General features: G+C 35.8%; 1 protein-coding gene across 1 annotated transcript in view; it reads right to left on the bottom strand.

Annotated features, from left to right (window-relative positions):
* LOC136025910 (testis-expressed protein 2-like) overlaps window positions 1-16,119 on the bottom strand; it is a 62,482-nt gene extending 46,363 nt beyond the window's left edge. The window contains exons 1-2 of the mRNA XM_065701974.1: window positions 15,929-16,119; window positions 5,283-6,403 (exon numbers count right to left, since the gene is read on the bottom strand). Coding sequence (XP_065558046.1) covers window positions 5,283-6,403; window positions 15,929-16,013 — 1,206 coding nt within the window. The 5' untranslated portion in view covers window positions 16,014-16,119. The remainder of the gene's footprint in view (window positions 1-5,282; window positions 6,404-15,928) is intronic.
* Between the last annotated feature and the right edge of the window lie 2,591 nt (window positions 16,120-18,710).

The following is an 18,710-nucleotide window of genomic DNA, read 5'->3' as shown; positions in this document are numbered from 1 at the left end:
TTTTGGGAAGTAAACAGACATTTTTCGGGAGGCAAATTTTCTCTGGGGCAATTTTCAGTGGTGGGATGTGGGTGATGCCCCCTGTTAAATACTTCGCTAAAGTATGACTTTGTATCCCAATCCCTTACAAATAAAAGTGAAACACAAGGTTCGTTAAATTAGAATAAGATAGCTTTTTGAACATTACAAATAACGTTAGCGTGAAGAGCGAGCTATAATGGAGGGGTGCCTCCCATATAGTAATAATTTCTGTTCGTTTAATTTTTAATTCTGATCCTTACTTTCAGTTGAAAAAACCTGCTTTTTTGTTTAATCACGAAAAGGCAAAAACGATTCTCAAGGGAAAACATTGAAATGCCGCTGTTTTTGAATAGCTGAAAATAGCCAGTAGTTTACTTTTCTTCATCCGGAAGCTGCATCCGTGTAATTTCAATTCTAAATTTTTATGGTAAGCATTTATGTCATCAAAGCTTGTTTTTATATTATTCAATGTTAGGAGAAAAAATTGTGCAAAATACTCTTTAATTACAATTTTTGTTATTGAACTTTGGCAAAGCGAAGTTAATTATTTTGAGCAACAAAATGATGGTAGATATCAAAATCGTTATAACAACTACAGAAAGTGAAAACAAAAATATTTCGTTTAATCGAGTTATCACCCAAAACATCAAATTTAAAGCGGAACATCTCATCGTAAAACTTATCTAATAACGTATTTGAAACAAAACAGCAGTTCGCTTTGGATGCATGAGCCAATTGCCTATAGGCAGTTAGATTGCCTCTGCATCGCCTTTGTCAACGTAGCGTTAATCGGCCATGCAAGGGGAGAAGGTGACGTAAAATATGAAAATAAGGTACAAATTTTCCTGGGGTTCTGACCATAGCTGACTTCTCAAAAAGAAAAAAAAAACAAAAGGAATAAGATAGGGATGACAATCAGCAAAAACATACAAAATTTTAGAACAGCCCGCTACTGCAGCAAATGGAAAAAACAACCTTTTTGAATCTTTTAAAGTGAGCAGCGATGGTGATTTACTAAACTAACCAAGATAACTTGTATTTATTCGGAATGAGAACAGATTGATATCTTTTACTTAATCTCACTCTCTGATTCTTGGCAAATGGGATAATCAATTTAAATCATTAGAATACCAAAAACAAGAAAAATAATAGGAAATTTCTCATTGTCTTGAGAAATTCCCTATTGTTCTTTTTGTTTTTGGTGTTTGTGATGGAAAGGCAGTGTGGTCTTCGTCGCTATTTAATCATTAGAATGGAAAATTTGTCTTAGATCAAGAAAATCCAGAAATACAAAAGATGTTTTTGTTTTAGACAATTTTTCTGTCTTCCTAGGATGAGCTATAACATGGTCTAAAATCCTTATTTAATTTATTCTGGATAATTTACAGCCCTCGCAGATTTGAAGGGAAAATAAACATACAAACACTTGGGCAACGCTTTAATAACAATCAATTAATGAAAAATATAAATTTCCACAATTTGATGGGGAAATTTAAAACTTTTAAACTATTGTAAACAACCATGATTCCTGGACACTGTTGATCTGAGTTTATAATTATGCGTTGAAAATGACACAGAATCAACGTAATCATACTTAAACATCTAATAATATCCACTCTTTAAAGAAGAAGTCCCAACGTTTTGAAATAAAGATCCAAAATAGGGCTAACAGGGAAGGTTCAGTCGTTCCCCATGACTCTCTTCAGTCTTTCAGTAAGAGATTTATGTAGCGGTGATGGCTGATTTCTACAAGTACATAGATTCACCTCCTTCTCTAGTAGTTTCCCGTATTTTAACCCCAATGTCCAACCGACGAGCCAGACACGAAGGCACACAACTCAATCCATTTATCTTAAGGCTGATACACCAAGAACAGAGTACTTGAAGAACAGCTTTCTTCAAAGATACACTTCAATTTGAAACTATCTTCCTGAGGACGTCATCCCCAGAACTTTCTCTGTCGACTCCTTCAATGGAAGGTTCAATAGTCGTCTAAAACTTCGTGATGAAGCGACGTAAAAGATTAGCGGCAAGTCAGACATTTCATTTTACCTGTCTTCACGAATCTAGGAAATAAAAAAAATACTTCTCGCAAAAACAATAAATTCTTACTTCCTCAGCTTTAGGGATTAATCAACTAACACTAAACCAAGAGCTTGCACTAGGAGCAACAGTTCCTAGAGAGAGTTGTAAGCCTTCTTCATTTCCCGCCTTCAAACTAATTGCTGAATCATCTGCAAGCAAGAAGAGCAACTTCTTCTCTCTTTTGTTTCTGATATTTTGCTGATTTTCTTTTTTATGCAGCCGATTCGAGTTTATTTCGAGAAAATGGTAAGGGTCTAACTTCTGCAGTTCCTACAGTAATTGTATACCCCAAGCCGGATTATTAATTTCGATATGCATATAGTAATAGTTGCTGATTCTCCACAAGGGCCAAATTATAATTTTTGCTTGTCTTTGAACCAGAGCCTATAGTGTATAAGTTAAAGTCATGTCAAAGAGGACTGTTCAAAGTTGTTCAGCCAAGCTTTCACTTCTTGAAGTCAAAACTCATTAGTCTCAAGATTCCATTATGAAAGAGCTTAAGATGGTCATGGGTTCCCTGGCCCCACTGCTAGAATAGTTTCTTAGCAAAATAGATAGAAAAAAAATTGACATCTAAAAAAGAATGTTTTTCACTGGTCCGAACGTGATGCCATCTTCTTTTCAAGCCATTGTCAAATATAGCTTTCAATTCTATTTGCTGTTTTACTTTCAGTTTTTGGTATTGAAGAAGAGGAATTGTATCACATTTGCGTCCTACGCAAATATTTGTTTCATTGATTAAAGAATTGGGACTCTTTGCTATTTTCTTAATTATGATACTAAGAAGTTGGCCGAAGGCAATACAAACTTTGGAACTAATAGAGACACAATATTCTTTTAACTTTGATCAGGAACTCATTGAGAAAATGGTTAACACTTCAGTTCTCTCGTTAAAAACCTCGTTCATGGGGTACGCCACTGTAAAAACATTTAAGGCGTTAGCCGCCGCTCTGTTAAGAACTGGGAAACTATCTGAGCTACAACCTGATTTGTCCAAAAAACAGCTTAAAGGCATAAAGAGGACGATTAACACCCCGTCATCAGTTCCCTTTCGTCTCAACTTTTGGGGAAAGAGGGAGACATGTTATGTCTTTTTTTTAAGACTTTTATTATTTTTAAAGATGAGGCACGGTTTTTGAATCTGAATGATTGGAAAGCTAAAGTGGGTGAAAGGGAATCTCGTAATAATCTTCTGTCTATAAAGTTGGAGGCACTAATGTGGGGTCGCGAACCCTCCAAAATAACTTGAACTTCCCATCAACCCCTTGCCACCAAAAAGGTAGACGAGCTGCACCTAGTTCGAACAGGATTTAGGCAAGGATTTATAAATGGTATGATTAGACAATTAAAGCGGACGAGTGGCCCTCCATTGCCGTCCTGCTCACCACCAGCCTTCAGCACAAAGGTAGGCATGTTGCACACTGTTTGAACAAGAATTATACAAGACTTTTTTTTATCTGTCACTGGAAGACCAAACAGCACCCATGACTCCTTGCCCCTCCCATCCCCTACATTTAAAACTACCAAGAGATTGACTGAAATAGACACCAACGTTAGTTTTGAGAACATAGCGTATTTTGAGACCATTTTTAAGGAGCAGGTTATCTTCTTTCTCTTCTTTTTTTAGGACCAAATTCTTATGGAGAAATACTTCAGCACAAAGGCAGACATGCTGCACTCTGTTTGAACAAGAATGTTACACAGATTTTACCTATATCACTGGAAGACCAAAGTACACCATGGCCCATCTATGACTCCTTGCACCTTACATCTCCTATGTTTACAAACTAGCAACATTGACTGGGTGTCAGGAAATACAGAACAATGTTGATGTTCAAAAACATAGCGTATTTTGACACCATCTTTAAGGAGTAGGTTATCAGTTTAGTTTTTTTTTCGTTTTTTAGGACGAAATTTTTCTTGAAAAATACCTTTTTTAAAATTTTGATTGGTTGACAACTACAACACTGAGTTAATGGCAAAAAAAAATATCAAAGAACGGTCTATTACATTCTTAAATTTAAAGATTGGTAAATTTTAGGTATAAAACCATATGATATAAAACGACATTAAAGTAAGATTATTTTTTATGGCTACTCAAGGCCATGATATTTAATAGCTGACGTTTTCTCGGAGCAATTTTATACATGCAAACACTAGAGGTGTTGAAATATTTTCAAGACCTTAAAAGACCCTAGGAGATCTGTTCATGTAAGTGTAGATCTGTTCATGGCATTTATTAGCTGGCCCTTTCTCGGAGCAATTTTACACATTCAAACAATGCAAGTGTTGAAACATTTTCAGGACCTTAAAAGACCCTAGGAGATCTGTTCATGTAAGTGTACAAAGAAATATTTATATGGCTGAGAAATTTTATATTCAAATTTGTATCCATTTAAATGCCACATTTTTCAGAGAAGAAGAATTCAAAAGGGGTTGGAATTTCCATCTTACGTTCAAATTGAAAACAAAGGAACCCTCTTAAGAATTGTGGCCTGAAACAAGACTTTTTGTTTTATAGCATCTACCTAAGAAAATTATCTAACACTCCCTTATCCTTCCAATGATTGAACTTATTTGCACACATTATTAGACAAAAACATAAAAAAAGATGCAAAAGTGAAAAATTATATACGCTATAGGATTCTGGTTATTTCTCTGTCAAAGGAATGTTTAATAAAAGGACCAATATTAAAAACATAAAAAATTATATATCATCAGGACCAGGTTATTATTTGGGTCATATAGGCTAATGGATTTTTTGGTCCCTTTAGATAGACTATTGGCAATTCTATCAAATATTGGAAAAATATATAAGGAACTCAAATTTTAGGCTAAACATCAAACCAGGGACCAACACCATCTTGTGATTTTTTCTTAAGGTGGGCTTTATTTTAAATAAAATCAATTATTAGGCTGCACAACATTTTAACATTTAATCCACTTCATGATTAAATACATTGGATTAAGAAATTATTAATAGGCTCCTCAAACTTGGGAGCTCCAAGACTCCAGCATTTACTAGCCTATTGGGTAATACAGCAATGGACATTATACTTGCCTAAATATTAAAACTCGTTCTATGTAAACAAAGAGGAGCTTTCAAACCTCCAAATCTCCAAGACTGCAGTCTTTACTAGCCTATTGGGTAACACAGCAATGGATATTATACTTGCCTTCATATTAAAACTCCTCCTCTGTATAAAGGAAGGAGCCTTTAAATCTTCTCCATACTCCTGTATTCTCTTCAACTTGAAACTAGGTTTAGGAACCAGCAGAGTTAAGGAAGAATTTCTCAGCTTCACATAGACTGGATTCAACATCCCACTTCTAAACAAACTAGAATCATATTCACCACGTAGTTCAAAAAACCAATCTTCACACCCTTCTTCTTCCCTATATTCTAAAATCGGAGTAAATGGTTCTTTCACAGCCTCAAATTTTATATTCTTACTCCTGTTTGGCTCATAATTAAAAAGAATGATCACTGATACCAATGAGCCAGCAATTAGACCAGATAAAAAAGGAGGAAGCACCAAAATAAAACTAAAAACAGCAATAAAAAATAGATAATATGATTTAGAACCATCATGAACAGTATGGAGATACTCTGCTACTTTACCAACAAAATTTCGCAAAGCCACATTTTCAGTCTCTTCAGGCACATTAAGGGGAGTTGAAACTGGCACTGAGTGACCAGGCACTTGAACCCAGTCATCAGAAACTTCCTCCTCCACTGCATCTTTAAACTCTACTTCTTCTTTCTTGTCATCTTTTTCATCAGCTTCAAGGCCAGTCTCTACCTCTGGTAGATCCGTTTCCGGATCGTCTGCTAGTAGTCCTTGAATAGCTGAAGGACCAATTTTCAATCTACGTTTCTTAAGGTCTTCTAAACTAGGTAACTGAGCCACTTTTTCTCTTATAGAGCTTAAATAAGATTCCTTAGGGCTACTATTTGATTCTTGATAAGAAATGTCTGGATTTTCTTCAATACTCATTTGCTCTATTGATTCTGATGACAAGTTCTCATGACTGGAAAGGTCGGGTAAGTCCCTCACGTTTTTAGAAGATAAACTTTTAATCCACTTATCAGATTTATATTCAGTAATTTTGTCTTCAACTCTTTTAACGATCTTTCCTTTTATGTCCACAAGAAGTCCAGTTTTCTGTTCTTGGCTTTCATTTGAAGCATCTGAACTTTTCTTCCGTATTCTAAACCTGTCACTAAATCTTGTCCTTATTGGTGAGTTTGGAATTGAACTAGATCCAACTGAATCCCAATCCTCATAGTCAGGCTCTGAAAAAAAACGATTACAGATCTTTATTAAGAAGGACTGGGGAGTACTCGAGATTTCAGAGTAAGTGTACTCATGTACTCACGCTCTAGAGAAAGAAATGATTTATTTGTTGAATCCAGCATGTATTTTAAAAAGAAAATATTCATAAGATTAGACTAAAAAACATTAATGATTGGACCAAACATGCACAAATGCATTGAAACATGTGACTTTTTGGCCGTATTTTCTTTCCAATGCAATGCTTCCCACCTTTGTTTTTCTTCTCGATTTCTATCACTGTTGTCAAACTACTCGCATAAGTAAATAATTTGTTAAATAAAAAATACACATACAAATACTAATGTATAGGTACACAGAGAAAAATGGGGCCCCTTGCTTCCAGACCTAACCCCTAAAACCCCTTTGAAAAATTTGGGCAAAATAATTCTATTTTTTTTTTCTCAGACAACAACAATTGAAAAAAATCCCTCTTCACAGACCAGAACTTTAAAACTATACCTATAACCTCCCTTGTCTTGGAAAAATATCCTCGGGAATCATTAGGACTATTTTAATTGTTTTAAAAAGTAGAATTGTGGCGAAGAGTCAAACTTTAGCGTAAAGAGCGAGGGATTGTGGAGGGGACAACCCATTTCATATACCGAGTAATTTCTGTTCGTTTTAAGTTTTAATGTTGCTCCTTACTTTCAGTTAAAAAAAACTAGTTTTTTTATGTAATACACAAATAGAGCTGCTATGACTGGCAGTATTCACCCTCAGCTCCTGAAATAAAGAAACTACCCAACAAAAATCTTCTCTTATGGGACAAATTTTCAACAGATACCTGTACAAAAAATCTGTTCCTGAACACTGAAAAACAGCCAATATCACACCCATCTTTTGGAAAAAAAGATAACGAGTTAACTCCAGAAATTCTAGACTTATTAGCACTAGTCTAGTTACTTGTAGGGTTATGGAGAGCATTACTGATCATGCCATCCTGAAGCATCTGTAAGAAACAAGAAAGAACTCAGCAATAACTGACACAGTTTTTTTTTTCTCTAGAAGCACAGTAATTGATACCAACCTTATTCATTCTTATAATCAGATAACAACTACTTTTAAAATGGGTAAATCAGTTAACATCACTGTACTTGATCAGGCTAAAGCTATCTGCAAAGTTGATCATTCATTCCTATTACTCAAACCAAAATCCTACCCAATAAGTGATCAGGAGACTGATTAAATTATAGTGATTTAGCAAAAACATTCCCCAAGGGGTTGCCCATTTTCTGCCACCTGCTGTATGTCTCAGAGCCTTGTTCCAAACAGCTCTGCCATGCATAACATAGTTCAACCATGAATGGTACAGGTTCGCCACATGTGGCACAGACACTACAGTGTTTGGCACAGTAACGCCATGCTTGATATGCATAACCAGATGTACATCATTTCTGAAAGTTGTTAGCCCCCTTAAAGTTCCCAACAGGTAATGATGAATAACAAGAGGGAGAGTATTGTTTGTCCCATATGTATCCTTGTGAAGCTTACCTTGTTCACCACCTACATTAAGGACTGTTCATTTCTACTAAATTAATCATTCACACCTTATGCTGACAATTGCAAACTCATGGGACCTGCTAGCACAGATGAAGAAGTAGCTAACATCAGATGGGCTTTAACAAACTCTCAAATTCATCTGCTACACAGTCTTACCAATTTAACTTCAAATGCAAAATTTTGTTCTTGGGACTCAATAATTCTCATCAATCCCACTATATTTGAGACAAATAGCTGGGGGCAGTGAGCAAAGAAACCGAATTCCGGTTGATTGTTGACAAAGATCTTGAACTTCACAACCAAACTTGGGGTATTGTTTCAAAATTCAACCAAGCAATTGGGCTTATCAACTTCAGATTGGTAACAGGAAAACTGTGAGTGGTAATTATGCTTTAGAGGGTCCTGGTCTGTCTCTACCTAGAGTCTGGTATAACTCCTGCACTTCTTCAATATAAGATGGACAACAAAGCTCTAGAGGGCCCAGTAGAGTGCTACTAAGTTTGCCCCAGTCTTCCAAAACACAATATGAAGACTGCCAATAATTTTCAGGAACTTGCTAGGAACTTAGGAGTTAGGAACTTGCATAAATAGTAGGAAAAGGGGTGATCTGATAATGAGAAAAAGGCTGTTCAACTCCAACACTTTGAGTCCTATGTTTACCCCTCAATCCCTGAATGTCGAGAATCTTGATCTCCAATGATGTTAGAAGAAAGAGCTACCAAACCTCCTTGCTACCGATGCTGTCCTGTTTGGAGCAGTCCCTCTGTGTTAACCATCCAGTTAGGAGCCATCAGCTCATTTGAGGAAGGTATTGACAACAATTGATAAACCACATCCCCAGTAAGATTTCTACATGGTGCCTCTATCTGCTGACTTTAATGGCAAGTACAAAACTTTGGATACATAAATTTAAAGAGATTATTTGTCAGCTAAGGAATATAAATCCTGGTGTGCTTACAAGGTAGCAAGAAATGGTGCAACAACGATTCTGCAATTGCAAACTGAACCAGTGGAGCCATCTAGGCTACTATTGGTTCCTTGCAAATCTTGTCCAAAGAGGCAGCAGCGGATCAAGGGAGGGGGGCCCTGGGCTCCCCAAGATTTTTCTGATGCCCTCTTTCCCTGAGCAAACTTCAATCAATCAAAGCTATAAAAGATTACTTTTAAATTAGCTTTTTCACTTGTTAGCAATAAGGATAAATCCAATGTATGTCAGTTAGTGATGATGGGATGCGGGACATCTTCTGCATCCCATTGAGTAAGCCACGGCCTTGTTGCCCAGTTCTTGTTGAGATTTAATTTGAAGTTGATGATTACTGTAGATCCCACCATCCTCTTACTTAGGCTGTTCTATATATCTATGATTCAATTGTAGAAGGAATTCTTTCTTTTAGAAGAAAGATTGTAGATTGTAGAAGAAAAGAATTCTTTCTTTTCTTGTCCTGGCATGGTTGCAGAACAGCTATGCAGAATGACCTCTGGAAAGCTACCAATGATCTTGCAATATAAACAAAATCAACCAAAGCACAAACTTTAGTTTTACTGACATGAGGAGACATCAGAAGAACATTGCATTAATTGCATTGACCTATGTGCGACCAAAACATAATATGCATGATCTTTCAGCATACTATTGTATGTGGCAAAACTTTTCTGATCATGTTATATATGGGGCTTTCACTATTGTTTTGCAAGGGCCATTATATGGTGGCTAAATCTGACATTTGGCCACCATATGAATTTATTTCATATGGTCAGAGCTACCAATGATATTGCAATATAAAGAAAGCCCTGTGTCTCAATATATTTTTCTACTTGATTTTGCTTGTAACTTTGACTGATTGAAGCTGGCTTGGAATGGAGCTTCTTCTTTTTCTTTACCTAAAAATTATGAGGCAAAACAAATAGGATTTATATACAAGGGAGTTAGTGCTGAATTTATTCCATATGGTCAGAGCTACTGTTGGTCAGGAAATAAAAACAGAGTAGCAGCTATTGTTCCTATTCAGTATCTTCATCACAAATCCATAGTGTTTAAGGTTCTGAGTTATGATGTCACAGAATCTTTCTGAGAGTTTTAATTACGGCACTTTCGTTTCAGATTCTTTTTACCTGCTAGATGTGTGCCATAACTAAATAAAACATGTTGAGAAGTTTATACAGTACCCATACACTTGCAGTAAGAGTAAGCAACTTAGAGAAGATATGTAATTGGATAAAGACATTGATTTTCAGCTGTATTTTTGACATCCTTCAAACAGACGTAGAACAAAGTTTCCTCTGGATGAAAATAAAGAGGAAACTTTCCATTTTTAAGCTGCTAAACAAATTTAATTGTCCTAAGATACATTCCCTCCATGTTTACTTATCCTTTATCAGGCCGTTATTGGAATATGCATGTCCGGTCTGGCATTCGCAACTTTCAAATGAACTTAGTGACAAAATCAAGTCAGTCCAAAAGCGTTCGCTCAGGATCATTTACAAAGAAGGCAAAACTCCATACTCCTTCCTCCTTAAAGCTGCACGCATTACCACCTTAAAAGAAAGGAGGGAAAAAATTTGGCTGCTTTTTGCTAAATCAGTCATTTCCAATCCCCGTACTGAGGACTTACTCCCTGATTTTCACAATCCCATTAGACTCCGAGTCCCCGGTCAGCCTCCTTAGCAATCCCAACTTACTCTCCAATCCATGCTGTTACAGAGGGGTTTCGTAAAAGTTTTATACCCTTTATTCTGGAACACCTTAATAATAAGTCGTGATTATGTACTTGCCAAATTCCCCTTTTCCTCTATTGCCGTTTTTCTTTTATTGATTTACTGCAATGTTTTAGTAATTTAATTGTTAAGTTTACTGATTTGTCCTTTATGTTTGATGATTTTGCTTTTTTAATTTCTTTTTAATTGTAATTGTTTGACTTAATGTACTGTTTTGAATTTTTTTTTCTTAGCCTTTACTGATATATAAAGCGAATTCAGCTCTATAGAGCTTGTGATAGTCTTTTGAAAATAAATATTATCTTATCTTATCTCAGAACTCGGCATAACAAATGGGGTTTGATTGCTCACAATACCTTTTTAATGGAAACGACTTTTCTAAAATGGTTGTGGAAGTTTAAACAGTAAACTGATGTGATCAAGTACAAACACACTGTCATACTAAAGACCTATTGGTCAGCTGTATTCCCATGAAATGTTACATAACTGAAGACTGAAACACAAGTCAGTCTACCAATTTGTCAGATCATAGCCCATGGGACAGAAGAAGGTTTTATGTCAGGGGACATAAGTTCCGCAAGCAGATTGATTGTTTTTTTTTCAAGTAAATGGATCCATAATTCCAATTCTGAAAAATCAACTATCCATTTTACAATATCCCTTTTCTGATTGTAATGCATTGCTCTCAAAAACTGATGTTTTAGAACAAAAACACAAACGTTTACTGCCATTCTATAGTCCTGAACAAAAGCGCCCTAGGCTCTTGAAGTATTTCATATATATCCTTTTGACAACCTAGAGACAAATATTGTCTCTTAAACTATTTCAATATTCCCCCATCATTCCCTGAAAATTTTTACTCAATACCCTTGCCATTTTAGTAATATTACATACACCATTTTGACAACCTCAATGCATACAGCACATTTTGATTTAGTTCAGCACACCCCTTAATATTCCATGAGTTTCACCTCAATATCCTTAGCCTTTTTTGACCCATCTAGGATCAAACATTCCCACCTTGTGCAATAATATGCCCTATATGTAAACATTGGCAACTTGTATAATTTACAATACTTGTCCTCAGGACTGTGGGAGTTCAAGTAATACTCAGAAGGATAGTTGCTGGGAAATTTGATTATTCTGAAAAATGGCTATGTCAAATTTTAATCAAAATTAATGGTGAGGGGCTTTAAAAAGGACAGTGGGGGGTTCTGGTTGCCTATAATTACTTTTCAACACCCCCCTCAATATACCCTGAAAGCTTTAACTTAATACCCTCAGCCATTCCTGTGGTATTACTAATATGCCTTTTTGACAACCAGCAGTCACCTATTGTGCTTTGATTCTGCCCAACGTCCCCCTGAACATTTCCTAGAAGTTTCACTTTAATAGCCTAAGCCTTTTTGGAGATACAGGATCAACCCCCTTTCCTAAAAAATGAACTCTACATGTAAACAATAAGAAACTTGCATAACTTACAGCCTTTACCCCAGGACCAGTAGGGGTCATTTCATCCTAACAGGCATACATATTTAAACTCTAGACTATTTTGAACTAAATAGCAATCTGAAAATTTTGATTGAGTATGTTTGAGTAGAAGACATCTAAAAACATGGCATGGGTTGAAGCTGGTTGCACTCCAATCACTTTTTAATCTTAAAAAGGACACTAGAAACTTTCAATTTTGAACCAGATTGTAACATATAGACCAGCCCCCTCCCTCTATAAAATTCAGGGCCAAATCCCTCATTCACACCCTCTTAGAAATCCTCAAATATAGGACCAAATCTCTCATCCATAATCTTCTAGAAACTCTTAAGTTCAGGACTAAATTTCTCAGTCATACCCCTTTAGTAAATTTCAATTAGAAAAAGGTTTGAATAAAATCATTTAGAATTTAGCAGTTGCTAAATTTAGCAGTCTGCGTAGTCCAATGCAGTTGGACTACGTGCATTTAGACAAGTTAAATGTTACTTAACAAGTTAACTAACTGGTTATTCTGAACTCTGGGTTCTTTTGACTCAAAATCAGAAAGGAAATCCTTGCCATGGAAATAACTTCTGGGTGCGGGACTAATCACATGATTGGATAATACCAATAGTAGCGGAGGTCAACCACCACAGGTCACCAAGCCTGTCCGGGGAGATCTGGTTTTAGAAATCACGTTGGATATATCAGCCCAATGCAAGGAGCGAGTGGTCAGTTGCAGGAGAGCTTTATAATAGTCAAGTGCTAGTGTTCATGTGCACCTTTTCATGCTATAAGTCATTGGAGCCATTTTGTCCAAAGTTGTATGTTGTAAGTAAATAAACCTTATTGTATTTAATCATCTTCTGTCTATGTATTAGGGTATCAGGTACAGTTCCTCTAGTTTTCAGGTACGGTCCCAAGGGAATCTATATTCGTCTCAGCAGACCTCAAACATCATTGAGATGGTTCTGTCTCCCAGGTTACTAGGGATTATATACAAAACCTTCTTATTCTATTAGTAATTTAGCTCCCATATCTCACCTGCGCATTAAGATATTAAGACTTAGAAAAGTCCCAAACACCTCAAGGTAAAATCCCCCTTAAGTAAACTTCTCACTCCAAACTTATTATTTTACAAACCACCCTGTAACAATAAAAGTACTTAAGTAATTACTTGAGTAAAAAATTTCAGTACTTGTGCTCTGCTTAAGTAAAAAAATTTAAAGTACTTAATACTTATAATTAAGTAAAATTGAAGTACTTAAGGGTACTTAAGTACTCAAGTACTTTCTTCATAGCACAGAAAAATTATACTGACATGATGCAGGGCCATGCAACAAACTGAACTGCCTATATATTAATGGATGAATGGATTTTAGTCTTTGAGAACAGCAGCTCCTGGCCCAGCACAAAAATTTCAAAAAAGGATGCTATTATGGTGGAACTAGCATATGTATTGAATGGAAAGTTTTTTGTTATAAATGGGGAAATTCAGAAGAATGGTGCAGTATCTGCCACATGCAAAAACTGCCCAAACAAAATTCTGAAGGGTCACATGGATGCAACAACAAATTTCCACAAACATCTTAAGGTGAGTTTGCCCCTCCTTCTGTTTGCCAGAAGTTTGCTGAGCTGAACAAGAACAGTAAGAACAAAAAGAAATCAAGTAGCAAAGAGTCTCACAAACTACATATTGTTGACAACAGACATTTGGTCTGCCAACAACAAAAACTACTCTGGAATGACTGCACACTTGCTCAACAAGGATTTGAAATGGAAATCTTATGCCCTAGCTTGTTCCTGGTTCAAGGGCTCACAAATTTATGACAGAATTGCTGAACAACTGAATGGGACATTTGCCAGGTACAAAACTGCAGTTAATAAAAAGGTATGAGGTGTTTGACTGATAATGCCTCTAACTTTAGTAAGACATTCAGGGCTATATCCAATGGTTTCTGATGAAGATGTTCAAGTCAGTGATGACTTGAACCCTGAGTATTTCCAACTTCCTCCACACTTCAGGTGTGTCAGCCCTACATGTAACGTGCTTGTATCCACTGATGTAGATAAAGCCCTCAGTGATATTGCATATAAGAGGCAGTACCTATGCCATGAATAAGAGTTCAAAAGCTGCTGATGTTGTGAAAGATGTATATGACAAACAGCTTATATGGCCTGTGGTAACCAGGTGGAACTTGAAGTAAGACAGTGTCAAATGTTTGATGGATTGTCACAAAATTGGAAAGCTTGCAATGTATGTGATGCTTTGAAAAACCAAGGCTAACTTCTCATGATGTTGAAATTCTTGAAGAATACATGAAAATTATGGAGCCAGTAGCAGTGGCATTAGAAATTCTTCAGGGGGAGGAAAAATGCTATTTTGGTGCTATTTATCCTAGAATCAAATTGCTTGAAAGGAAGCTCAAAAAGCTAAAAGATTTGGTTAAAGTCAGCCAGCCTTTGGTATATGCTCTGCTTGTGGGTCTCAAAAAAGATTCTCCACAATCCTGGATGAGAGAGTTCTTCATGCAGGAGACTATGTTATTGCCATGGAGTGTCATCCTTTCTTCAAATTGAAGTGGTTGCCTGATAACCAGAAGGATGTAAAAGTTGAACTCTTGGTGGACAAAGCAAAAAAGGTCAAAGATTTCAGAAGTAGCCTACTTACAAGGCTAATAAAGGTAGCTTTTTGTCTGGAGATGAATACTTTGATCTTAGTAATGAAGAAATTACTCATGATAATTCTGACAACCATGGCCATGAAACCAATTTTGTGAAGGTGGAGGTTTCGTCATATTTGAATGAGAGGTGAAAGGAACTATCTGTGCTCAAAGTGTACCCAAGGGTAATGAAAGTTTTCAGGAAGTACAATTGTATCATTTCTTTGTCTGTACCTGCAGAGCAACTTTTTTTGGTAGGTGGTGGAATTTTTACTTCAAAAAGAAACATGCTTGGAGATGGTATGTTTGAAAAGCTTCTGCTGTTGAAAGGAGCAAATAAGGAATTAAGTTATGTTATGATGAAGCTGTAATGAATGTTCTTTGTAAATTCTTTTCTTTTTGTAGCCTATATTAACTGAAGTAAAATTTGATTTTTTGTGAAACCAGTTGATTTTTTTTTTTTTCATGAAAACTGTGGTTTTTCTGAAAAGTAGCTGATTTCTTGTCATAATCTTGCTTATCTTGTCTACTTGGAAAGGATATGGATTTTAAAGAAGTGTTTTGCATGTTATTTACTGTAAGTAAAAAATTAGTATTTGAGTACTGAAATACTGAAGTAAAATTGAAATACTTGATAACTTAAGTATTGCAAGTAGGCTGCTTTTTCAAAAGAACTTATTACCTAAGCAGATTTTTAGAGAAGTACTTAATACTTGTACTTAAGTAAAAAATTATCTGAGTACTTAGTACTTGTACTTAAATAAGAAGTACTTGGCACAACACTGTCTAGTAGGCTAGTATGTTCAATTTATTTGTAGGTCAATGATATGAACATCAAAATATTTACCAGGATGTCAATGCTTTCTTTCAGTTCTTTTTAAAGATAGGCTACCTAGGACTATATCTGAGACCATCAGGGGGAGGGTCCATTGTCAGAAAAGCAACCAAGATATTTGGAAGTAAGGAATTGAACAGTAGGCTATTCTACTACTTTTAGGCTATTTGTTTAACATATTTCATTCAGAAGATGCCAACCACATAAGTACCTGTTTTTTCCCATGTGAAGTCTGTCCTGTAGCCCTAGATTACTATAATATTAAGCCATTACCCTTTTTATTGAGCCAGAATAAATTCTACCTGGAGTCTTATGTTCTTCAAGCAAGTCACTTAATGGGTGATCTATTTCTGAGATTTCTTCATTTTTGGATTTGAAGTGAAACATTTTTAGATTCAATCTAATTCAATTAAAGATAATCGAAGCGTGTGTCCTGAAATACAGGTAATTTGCCTCTTCTATTTGACTTTGGTTCATTCTTCTTCTTTTTAGGTTTAATGGATGTATTAGAGCCAATGTTGTCAATTGAAAGGTACCAAAAAGTTGTATTGGTCGAGTGAAAAAGTGATATTTTGCAATATTGTGTCCTTTCTACTAAATCGTGGTATAATTTGTAGTAAATTAATATGTATTATTATCAGGAGGGTTGGATTCAATAACAGTGGATCGAGGCTCAGTGTGTCAAAATTAATACGTAACCACTAGTTTCAACGAATTTTCTCTTTTAAATCAAATTTTCTTATAAGTTTTCTTACAAACAAGGGTTTACACTGGAATTTGCAAAAGAAAGACAAATAAGAACAAGAAATTGTAACATCTCCCATATTCTCCCCTATATGAAAGGGAAAAATAGTCCTCCATAAATTAATAGCTTTTTCCGGCACTCTCGTCCAATCCGACATATATCAAGAAATGCTATGCATACTGTTGTTATTTTTTCCATTTTTCTAGTTTCTGATCCTCTGAATTACCGGTCGAGGGTCAAATGTACCAGTTTACACTCTCAGTTTTCCTCCACATTTTTTCAAGAAAATATACTGTTTAACCCACTCCAAAAGATGAGAATGCTGGATTTAAAAGTTTTTTTTCAAATGGTGTTCCCGACCCATATACTGATTTTTCGCATTTTTTTTTTTAAATCTAGATCCTAGTTTGCACCACAGAAGTACTTTTGCATAACTTACTTTCTTAAGATATTTATCAAAAAAGTAAATGAATAGAATACCATAATTTGCAATGATACCTTTGTACAAATTTCGCTGTTTCGAGATACATTGTTTATTTGCTTTAAAAAAATCATCAGCATGTTTTAGATTTTGATTTGTCAGCATATTTTCACTCTTTCCATCGCCCCAAAGAAAAGAAGGTAGCAACACGTTTGTGTACATTCACAAGTGTTCAAGACATAAATTTATGCAACTTTTTTCTTGAAGCATACCCCTCCTTTCCCAAAGCTTAATTCTATGACCGATACATCTTCAGTTAAAATGAGTAATGTACGGATCCAGAACAAACGTTGAAAATTGTTGTTTGGAGACGTGAGACATGAGAGCTTGAAAACATTGCATCTCACTCCATGTACATCTACTGGATTTGTAGTCAATTTTAATGGTAATCATCGCATTAAATGTAATACAAACGCTAATAGAAAATCATTCATATTGATAGATAAAGGTCACTTGGTATCAGACAGTGTATCATACTCGTCAAGACCTAAATTGGCCTTACTATACAAAATATTTTGATTTATAGCAATGCACTCATTTGAGGTTGCTTTAGCCTTCATTTTAAGGATATGTTGGACAAATCCCAGGTCTAACTCCCCCTTGTCACGGCTCCAACTACCTTATAGCTGACGTTTCAGACCGTGTTCCGTTTTTAATGTCAACAAAAGAATTTGAACTAAGATGATATTGCACGTCAGTTTTGACTTTAAAAAACAAAAAGGTGATCAGAAATGACATTTGACATTAACAATGAAAATAGTATTGCATGAATTTTGAGACATTACTCCGCCAGCTTGAGGTTTCAAATTAAAGATATTGAAACGATCTACCACAATGTCAAAGACGTTCAGTATTTAAAGACTCAAAACTCAGATAAAGTTACACTTTACATGGATTGTCATTCCTTAGCTACTTAAAAGAGACACAGGCTATTCAGTCTAACTCGGCATCAAGAAGCTGCTGGACCAAATGCTTCCATTGGGTTCTGTCTTCTGTCAGTGGTCGAATAAACTCAAGCCATGCCTCGTCCCAACTGTCATTCATACTCCATCTTCACCTTATTTCAAATATCAGAGTCATAGTAATCAAATAATTGTTGAAGAATTGGGACTATTGGCTCGTAACTAGAACTTAGGGACAGAAAATGGAGGGAGTCATAGATCTTAGTACAGAAGTGAAAACAATCTAAAACTTGGTTGATGTTAACATGTGAGGGATCTTTAAGAACAAAAACTCCCAATTCAACGTATGAGTATCCTATCACTCGAGAATACAGCTTGCAGTTTTCAAATAAAAACCGACAGGTGGGAGCCAAAGCGAGGAATCTATGTTGTTCTGTCTGAGTGAAGGCTTAAAAATTCTTTCCTACATGTATCTTGTCATTTTGCGCTTCGTCAAGAATGATTGCGGTCATTTTTGAATAAACTCCCAGACTTTTAGAATTTGTTTACAAATATGACTTGCAACAAAGGCGCATAAATGGTGGGTAAATTTCACTCATGTAACCCATGGATAGTTTTCTTCAACAAGCTTCTTCACTAAGTGATTTATTCCCATCATAGCATTGATGTACAACCCTCTGATCTTGTTCTGTAAGGAAACACCCGTCTTTTTAACATCATCCATCACTCCCACCAAATGACTGAAATACTAGATGCTAATCGATCATTACCCTTTGCCAGTGCAAGTAAATCTACCTGTAAATCCATTATGACATCTCAGAAACTGACACGACCAGAGTTGTTTGCTTCAGGTGAATCTGTTGTCTTGTCAATATACAGTAGGAAAAGGGTCAGTTTTCAGGCTGTTACGAAGCTTTTCATGAAAATATATGCCTGTTCAGCAATGGTGCTTGCTT

The sequence above is a fragment of the Artemia franciscana genome, chromosome 4, assembly GCF_032884065.1.
Source record: "Artemia franciscana chromosome 4, ASM3288406v1, whole genome shotgun sequence".
NCBI lineage: Eukaryota > Metazoa > Arthropoda > Branchiopoda > Anostraca > Artemiidae > Artemia > Artemia franciscana.
The sequence above is the reverse complement of the archived record's forward strand: the minus strand, read 5'-3'. Positions and strand labels throughout refer to the sequence as shown.